The 9,042-nt window shown below is 38.2% G+C and overlaps 1 protein-coding gene and 1 long non-coding RNA gene across 10 annotated transcripts in view; one reads left to right on the top strand and one right to left on the bottom strand.

Moving 5' to 3' along the window:
* The first annotated feature begins 429 nt into the window (after positions 1–429).
* The window catches only part of LOC118175986, a 19,974-nt gene continuing 11,361 nt past the window's right edge, over positions 430–9,042 (top strand). For 2 of the 9 annotated variants that reach the window (XR_004755225.1, XR_004755229.1), the window contains exons 1-4: positions 430–672; positions 794–897; positions 1,167–1,221; positions 1,689–1,864. This is a non-coding gene — a long non-coding RNA (uncharacterized LOC118175986). Of the gene's footprint in view, positions 673–793; positions 898–1,166; positions 1,222–1,688; positions 1,865–3,436; positions 3,582–6,924; positions 7,069–7,383; positions 7,578–9,042 lie in introns of those variants that run through there. The other 7 variants (XR_004755226.1, XR_004755231.1, XR_004755227.1 and 4 more) reach the window with 6 other exon arrangements.
* The window catches only part of LOC118175980 (myosin heavy chain, skeletal muscle, adult-like), an 8,520-nt gene continuing 1,082 nt past the window's right edge, over positions 1,605–9,042 (bottom strand). Inside the window, exons 4-17 of the mRNA XM_035342675.1 lie at positions 8,624–8,651; positions 8,414–8,525; positions 8,233–8,325; positions 8,043–8,106; positions 7,854–7,952; positions 7,649–7,752; positions 7,424–7,562; positions 6,319–6,437; positions 6,071–6,220; positions 5,380–5,550; positions 3,651–3,960; positions 3,465–3,541; positions 1,878–1,965; positions 1,605–1,783 (exon numbers count right to left, since the gene is read on the bottom strand). Coding sequence (XP_035198566.1) covers positions 1,620–1,783; positions 1,878–1,965; positions 3,465–3,541; positions 3,651–3,960; positions 5,380–5,550; positions 6,071–6,220; positions 6,319–6,437; positions 7,424–7,562; positions 7,649–7,752; positions 7,854–7,952; positions 8,043–8,106; positions 8,233–8,325; positions 8,414–8,525; positions 8,624–8,651 — 1,718 coding nt within the window. The 3' untranslated portion in view covers positions 1,605–1,619. The remainder of the gene's footprint in view (positions 1,784–1,877; positions 1,966–3,464; positions 3,542–3,650; positions 3,961–5,379; positions 5,551–6,070; positions 6,221–6,318; positions 6,438–7,423; positions 7,563–7,648; positions 7,753–7,853; positions 7,953–8,042; positions 8,107–8,232; positions 8,326–8,413; positions 8,526–8,623; positions 8,652–9,042) is intronic.

The raw sequence follows: 9,042 nt of genomic DNA on the forward strand, positions 1-9,042 counted from the left end.
AGTCACCATCCCTGGCGGTCTTTAAAAGAGGACCTGGAGGTCTCTACATGTTTAGATGTAGAGCTTAGTGATATGGTTTAGTGGAGGACATGTTAGTGTTAGGTCTGAGGTTGGACTAGGTGATCTTGGAGGTCTCTTCCAACCTAGATGATTCTTTGATCCTCGTGGGACCTTTCCAACTCAGGATATTCTATGATTCTATGTCTCACCCATGATATACATACAATCATGGAATGCCCTTACTAGAATTTTCTGACAGTACCTAGTTATGTTTTAAAAAGCATCATTTAATGAAATACAAAGTAATTGACTTAAATTTTACTTGTTATGTTTCTTTTGAAAACTTAATTGTAAACATCAGCCTTGTAGCCACTGTTAAGTTAGAGTGAGGCACACTGGTCCTACTCACAGCCTGCACTTGGAGCTGCAGATCATTTTTCTCCTGCACCAGCTTCACCATTTTCTCCTCTAGCTCCTTCCTCTTTGCCTCAGACTTTGCAAGCTCTTCCTTGGTTTTCTCAAACTCTTGTTTCATGTTGGCCATCTCCTTCTCAGATTCTGCACTCTTCAGCAAAGGCTTGATTTTGAAGAACAGCTTCATCCAGGGCCAGTGTTTGACATTCATGAATGCACGAATGTTGTACTGGATGCAGAAGATGGACTCTCTGAATGGTAAGTGAAATAAATATTAAAAATTTAGGTGCAGATGACAAAATATACCAAATGCAGTGAACTTGATTTAAATAAATGTTTACCTCCTCTCCACCATTTTCTGGTACTCCACTCTCATTAGGAAGCCCCTGCACCTGGCCTGTGTGCGAGTAATGAGCTGTGCCAGCTTCTCATCCCTCATCTCCTCCAAAAGGCCTATCAGCCCAGCTTTGAAGAACACCTTAGGTAAGAACATAAAAATATGTACAGTCTATGTGCTTGCTGTTCACATTAGCCCATACCCTGTCTGCCATGGCAGTTAAGAGGGAAGTTAAGAGAATGAGCAAAACCACAAAGAATGTATGCAGTGATGGATCCTCTTTTATATAATCAAGCATCCTGGTCTGGCTATTACAGTCATATTACTGCAGCTGAGAAACTATAATAGCCAGATCTTATTCATTTGTTTTTATTAATTCTTAATTCTTCTATTCCACAACTTTGTCTTCAATTAGGAACCCTGAATTAGAATAATCCTATGACAATGAATTTCACTGTTTTATTGAAGTGGTGAGTCAAAAAGTATTTAGTTGATGTGTTTTAAACACGTCAGTGTTAGATGATTTCATGTGCTTTCTGAAGTATCTCAGTATCATTCTTAGGCTGTTAAAAACAAAAACACGCAGTACATGAAACAAAGAGTTTTGGTACCTTGGTGTGACCAAATTTATATTGTGTGTGGTCTATATCAATTGATCCAAGAAGTTTCTCACAAGCCTTCTTGCTGTCAATGAACTGTCCCTCTGGAATAGCACTTGCATTTAATACTTTGTATCTGGGGGAGAAAATGGTAATATAAGGAGGTCTGTTGTTGAGACCAATTGACTGATACGCTACAAGAGACCACTGCTAAATATAAATGTTAGAGAAGGTTCTATTCACCAGAAGTGAATTTTAAATTTCATAAGCTACTTAAGATGGCCAAAATGATCCAGGAAGGGGAAGCAGTCTGACCTCTGTTTAAAATCTGCATACAGGACTCTGTTGGGAAATCCTTTCCTGCAAATTCTGATCCCTTCCAGCACACCATTACACCGGAGCTGATGCAACACCAGCTCATGTTCCATGGCACCTAACAATTCAGAGCACAAATGAATGTTGTATTCTGTAATGCATCAGGAAATACCTGCACCATATTGAAGACTTTCTGTATGTGAGTCTCTTACCAGGCGTTTTTGTTTCATTTGGGATGATGCAGCGTACAAAATGGGGGTGGGTGCTTCTCAGATTTGTCATCAGCTTGTTTAAATTTTCCTGGGAGAGTCATTAAGAAAAGTTTATATTAGCAAATGTAATTCCCACTGTAAGCATCAAGCAATCTGTACTGAGATAATGTGTTATTAATTATTAGCTTGCAGAATCCTGAACTGAAGCCACCTGCACAAGTTTTCTGACTTTCCACATATTTTTTTTATTATTAACTTAAGGTATTAAGTTTGTCTGTTTAGTCTGTAGGAACTCTGTACTTTTTTTGACATTTCACTGACTCTAGTGAAATACCTTCATTAGAAATTATATCCATCTTCCACTATATGTTCCAGGAGAGATATACTGATACTTCTCTGATGCAGTTTAAAACATACTACAGTAGACATTTAAGGTGGGTTGTATGGTTCACACAACATAGAACCTTCCTATTTTCTCCACTAAAAGCAAAAGGAACAGGCTGAATTTTATGTCTCGATTTCATGTTTTCCTTGTAAGGTAAGGTGAGATGAGAATAAGGTGAGATGAATTCCAGGGCTGGTCTGTAACTAATATCTGTATAATTATAAATAATTATTGTCTATAATTAGGTTAGGGAGGCAGGTACCTCCAGAGGACATTTCAGACTACCTAAATTAAGTAGTCCAAACGTTAATATGTCTAAACTTTAAAATGCCTAAACCAGCGGGATATTGGAAGTCTGACAAGTTAAGAGCAATGCAACCTAAATGCAGCAAGGTTCACCTCTTATTTCTTCAAGTATTATGAGCTTAAACATGGGCTTATTACATTGTTTTTGAATGATATGTGCTGGCAATAATTTCCCACTTGCAAGGCAAAAGCCTTGCAAACATGGCCTAGATCTATGATTATTTATCCTAGGTTGTATACACAAAGTTCATGTCATGTTTCAGAGTACTGGCTAGAGGCTATGTCAGGTGATCAAGAATCATATGACAACAGATATGTAGGAGGAATTAGGCTGGATCAAGAAGAGAGCCCTAAGTGAATATCATAGTAAGTGAATATCATAACAAATAGCCTCAGGAGACACTCAGCATTTTACCTGACAGAAGTGTATGGAGCAGTCAGGCAGCAAAACTTGGTTATGAAAAAAACTGCCACATCTTAAAAATTCATATACCAAGGTTTATTTCAATCATAAATGATCCATGAATCATGTAAAAAATGCTAGAGATACAAATGGAGCAAACAGCTTGCCTCCAGACCTCTGGGCAGAAACAATGTTGTTAAGGTGTAATAAAAGGTTCTGAAGCAGAGGTGGGCATCTAAATGAAATCTGTGTCCTCTTTGTATATTTTAGAAGTTTTCTGGAGAAGTGGACACAGCCAAATGTTGTGCATTCAATGGAAAAGAGCATAAATAAGTTACAGTGGATTCACTCCTATGGCCCAAGAATATCAACTATTTTTTTTTACACAACTAAGCCAAAAAAAAAAAAAAAAAAAAAGAAAAAAGGATGGGCTATTTTAAGTGATGAATTTCCTCCTTATATTAGGAAAAAAATATTGAACTTTGTACTGCACCCGGAAAAGAGCTGAGACAGTCTGGAATGAAGAACCTTTCTTCTTGCCACCTTTCTTGCCAGCACCAGCACTAGCCTCTGCAAAATTAAAAATATATAAAATAGATTTTATATTTTTGTTATTGCCTCTTATAATTCCTTTCTCTAAATTGCACATCAATGAAAATATGACTTTCATATATCTGACCTGCTTCTGCTCCACCATAGTTGGCAAACAGTAAGGCCAATGTCTTCAGTGAAGACTTCTGGTACAACCCAATGACAGTTTCGTTCAGGGGGTCCTTGTTCTTCTCAAGCCAGCCAGTGATGTTGTAGTCCACTGTGCCAGCATAGTGTATCAGAGAGAAGTGGGCCTCAACCTTGCCTTTGGTAGGCTTGGGCTTCTGGAAATTGCTGGACTTGCCCAAATGCTGGTCGTAGAGCTTGTTCTTGAAAGAGGTGTCAGTTGCCTTGGGAAACATGCACTCCTCTTCCAGGATGGAAAAGATGCCCATAGGCTGGAAGAAACACACAAGAGAAACAAATTGCGGTTTAGTTTCATGTGCAATTATGGTCTTTACCTAGTCAGAGTAGCAGAACACAGGCATAAGTGCTCATCAGAGAAAGTTATTTTTCAGTCACATTTTATGCTAGAAAATGTGATTAAACATATTGATAGTTATGTTTTTTACACCAAGTGATTCATAATGATAAATGGAAATTCTTTTAGTTTGTGTTGAAAAGCTTCTTTCTGTAACCAGGGCACTACCTTCTTATTCAGAGGAACACAAACATATACAGATGCCATAAAAGTAATTGAACAAAAATGCATATACAGTACACCCCTACAGAAAAGGCAGGCACCTATCCTGTGCTGCATTAAGAAGAATATTATCATCAGGTAGAGGGAGGTAATCCTTCCTCTCTACTCAACTCTGCTGAGAAATATCTTAAGTGCTTTGTCCAGTTCTGGGCTCCCCAGTACAAGAGAAGCATAGACATACTAGAGTAAGCATGGTGAAGGGCCACTAATACATTTAGACTGGAATATCTGACATACAAGCAGAGGCTGAGAGAGCTGAGAGTTTTTGGCTCAGTTCAGTCATGAGAAGAGAATGCTCAGGAGGATCTTACCAATGTGTATAAATATTTAATGGGAGGTGGGAAGGAAGAACCTCTTTTCAGTGGTTCTCAGTGACTGTACAAGGTGCCACAGGCACAAATTGAATTACAGGAAATTCCTTTTAAATGTAAGAAAATGTGTTTTGTTTTGTTTTTTTTTTACTGTGAGAATGGTCAACAGTTGGAACATATTCCCCAGAGTATTTATTCCTAGAATATCATCTGAGATATTCAAAACCGAGCTTTACATGGTCCTGAGAAACCTGTCCAGTTAACCCTGCTTTGACCAAGGGAGTTAGATTAAATGATGTCACAGTTCTATGCTTATAATTTCTTACCATCCTGACAGCCAATGAACATTAAATTCCATGTTCAATATGAATACCTTCTTATTCTAAGTCAAAGGATGCACATTAATTGTGACTGCAATCAGTTATGCATTTCCATCTTCTATGTTTATTTTACAAATGATATATCTATTTTGCTGTAGGAGCATTAGGATCACAAGTCTGTTGGAGCTGAAAGGTGAGCTGGAGACTTTTAACTGGAAACTGTTTCTATCTCAAAAAAAAAAAAAAAAAAAAGAAAAGAAAAAAGAAAAAAACAGTTTTATTGGGACTTTAACAATCTTTTGGCACTTCAGAAAATATCACTTCAAACCTGCTCTGTGACACCACCTTAACGTCTCATTTGACATATAAAATAAACTAAGCAGTAAGTATTCTTGAATAACAAAAGTTGAATATTTGGACATGAACATGAACAATCCCTTTGAAAAATTAGACCAAGTAATTATAATATTCCCATGCCCATACCTTCTCAATGAGCTCAATGCAGGCAGCCAGGTCCATCCCAAAGTCAATGAATGTCCATTCAATTCCTTCCTTCTTGTACTCCTCCTGCTCCAGCACAAACATGTGGTGGTTGAAGAACTGTTGCAGTTTCTCATTGGTGAAGTTGATGCACAGCTGCTCAAAGCTGTTGAACTGGAAATAGAATGAGAAAGATAGGAATAAGCCAAATAAGGAATGCAGTTACTTTTGTTTCATAGTGACTGATCATTTCTTCAGCCAGCTTTACATCTATATAACAAAATAGAGAAATGCATGACATTCATTGTTCAAAATTATATTTTTCTCCTTGATAAAACTGTGAAAATAGAATGTATTTCCTATGTTATCTTAGAACAAATTACAGAAAAAAAAAAAATACAAGTTAGGCCTATTATGATGTATGTGTTTTATACTGTCTTGAACTTGATCATTTAAACTAAGAAATTTTTCTGCTTGGACCTTTCTGCTCTTTTGAGTTTGCACATCTTGAAAATGAGAATAATTGTTATAAGAAAAGTCCTTTCAAAAGTCATTTTTTACTTCATGAAAAAAAAAAAAAAAAAAAAAAAAGTGTTGATCATGATCATAGGGGTTCTTTAAGAATATGTCTGAGAGTTGTCAGAACACCCAGCTGTCATTTCTAAGCAGCTCTTACAAAATCTTTGTTACTCACATCAAAGATCTCAAAGCCAGCAATGTCTAAGACACCAATGAAGTACTGCCTGGGCTGCTTTGTATCCAGCTGCTGATTGATACGAACAACCATCCACAAGAACATCCTCTCATAGACAGCCTTTGCCAGAGCACCTACAGCATTGTGAACCTAAAACAAAAGTAAATGTCTGAAGTTACAACACAGAACAGAGAAGAATCAAAGGGATATTAATTCAAAGCATGGATCCAGGTTACTATGTTTCTTACCTGCTGCACAGTTTGACCCTTGGTCACATATTCATTCCCTACTTTGACTCGAGGGTAACACAATGCCTTGAGCATGTCAGCTGAATTCAGGCCCATCAGGTAGGCAGCCTTGTCAGCAACTAAATGGCAAAGATAGATAGAAAAATAATAATAATAATTTTGTGTCATATAGATTTTGGATCTCTAAGGGCTGCAGTGTTCAGGTTTCTGTTCTTTGAAATATGTTTTAAAGCTGTCACAGATATAATCTGCGTAGCATCAAAGTCATAATTATGCATGTTGAACTTTTCTGAAAGAACTTACATTTGAAGGTCTTCATTGAAGCATGCAAAATGTAATGAAGTTTTCAAAAAATTCTTGGCACAAAATTGAAACCTGAAGCTTGTTAATCTGAATATTTCTAGTATGTGTGTAGCTCAGAAGTTGCAGTGACCTGAGTCAGGTAATAAGCTGTACTCAGAAGGTGATCAAAAACACACAAATATTTAGAATGGAACACACAGAGCATCTCTCTGTACTCTAGGATTCAGCATCTACAACCCTTTCTGAGCTTTGGTTCCTACTTCTGATCTTCTGTAAAATTCAGTGGTTTTCATCCTTTTTCAGACATGACTATGGCAATTCCCAACTTCTGCCTAGTTCTTTAAAAAGAGAAGACTCAGAAAACTGGAGGCATGGGTTCTAGCTCCTGCTCTGACAGAGAGGAATCAAATCCACCTCTCTCATCAAAGTTGCCTGGACATAAGATAGGTGAAGGTGAATGAAAATATGGCCCCCTATCCTGTTAGAGCTGAATCACTTTGTTGTTCCACAATGGTTGCAAGGCATTCCCAATAAAAATATGACTAATAATGTTACAGTAAAGGTATCCATGGCTACTGGCTTCCTGGCACTGTTCAGAAGGCAGTTTAAACTGTTTTCATTGTATAGGATACGTAAATCCAGAGATTATACATCAGAGAAAATAATGTACTGTGAGGAAAAGTGAGATTTTTTTTCTCACTTGCTGTTTTCCTTGAAATCCGAAAATCTAACTTTAGATGACTCTGTGTCTTTCACATATAGAGTGGCTCAGAGAATATTTAATTTCTGAGTTTGACAATACCTTCTGTGCCATCTGGCTCTGCCTGCTCCTCTCGCTGTTTCTGCTTGAACTTCAAGTTCCCATAGTGCATGACAGCCCCTGTCAGCTTGTAGATGGCAGTCTTTTCATCAGCAGTGAAACCCAGGATGTCAATGGCACTCTAGTAATAGAATCAGTAAAGTGGAATATTTGCCTGTTATATAATATATGACCTGTACCAGCTTACCTGTGTCATAAGTTACTTACATCTGTAGCCATCAACTCCTCCTTGTCATCAATGCTGGGAACAGTGATCTCACCTTGACTCACAAAAGGGTAGTCATATGGGTTGGTGGTGATAAGGAGCATTTCTGAAAACAAATGCTGATGGGTTAAATTTCATTGTTTCTATAGTGTAATTCATTGTTGCTCAGTGATCTTCCTCCAAAAAAAGCTCAGTGATGCCTCCTACCAATTAGCTCTGGCTTCTTGTTGGAGGTGACCTGATAAAAAATGTGGTAGCTTCTTTCTGCCTTGAGCTGGAAAGTGACTCTGGACTTCTCCAGCAGATCTGGTAAGGAAGGTAGAAATGATAGGCACAAGACAGAACATGGAGGCAGGAATTTAGGAGGGGATGTGATGATGCCAGGATGTCACTTACAAGTTTCAATGTCAGCAGAAGCTAGTTTGCCTGTGGCCCCAAAGTGGATTCTGATGAATTTGCCCTGTTGAGGGGAAAAAGACCACTTCAGCCTGGATGGATTCTTTTGACATCTCTTTATGTAAGAATGCCACTAGCCTCATCACTACTATTAGGAGGGATTTTGTCCGAAGCTACAACTCAAACTCACAAAACGAGAGGAGTTGTCATTCCTCACAGTCTTGGCATTTCCAAATGCTTCCAGCAGTGGATTGGCGCTGATGATTTGATCCTCAAGTGTTCCCTACAGGACAATAATTATTCCTTGATATACTTTCCAAAAACAAGGAACAGAAAAAAACATTGATTCAAGCCACTATCTATTAATGTACCTGCATTTTGCCAGACTGCTCCTCCTTCTTCTTCTCCCCACTAGCTGCAATTGTTGCAAAGTACTGGATGACACGCTTTGTGTTCACAGTCTTCCCTGCACCAGATTCTCCACTTGCAAATGAAATAGAGAAGCAGGGAGACTGTGGTCAGGCAGCAGACACACTGGTCCAGGGTAGCCCTGCAGGGACCTGAGCAGGGTGTGTACTTACGTGATCAGGATTGACTGATTCTCGCGGTCTGTGAAAGAGGCAGAATGAAAGTTTTTAGCCATTGTCCTGAATAGAACTGAGTTAGTTGACTGAAAAGTAAATCTGTAAATGTAAGCTGGGGCTTCTCCAGAAATTCGAAGCAGTAACTCCTAGAAGACAGTACTGAATTTCCTTCCACATCCCAACAGTAGTAAGTATAAGCTCTGCTGGACCCATACAACTCTCAGATGCACATGGTCCTCAGACAAACTGTGTATGCATCTGCCCTTCACACAGTTCTCATCAAGGAATTAAATCAAACTTACTACCTGGGTTCAAAGCAAAGATTGTATGCTATCATACAATCATACATATATTTTATGGTATGCATACAAAGATTGTATGCTTTCTGTTCCCTCATTGAAAAAAAAAAAAAAAAA

This window comes from Oxyura jamaicensis, chromosome 18, assembly GCF_011077185.1.
Source record: "Oxyura jamaicensis isolate SHBP4307 breed ruddy duck chromosome 18, BPBGC_Ojam_1.0, whole genome shotgun sequence".
In the NCBI taxonomy this organism is placed as follows: Eukaryota; Metazoa; Chordata; class Aves; order Anseriformes; family Anatidae; genus Oxyura; species Oxyura jamaicensis.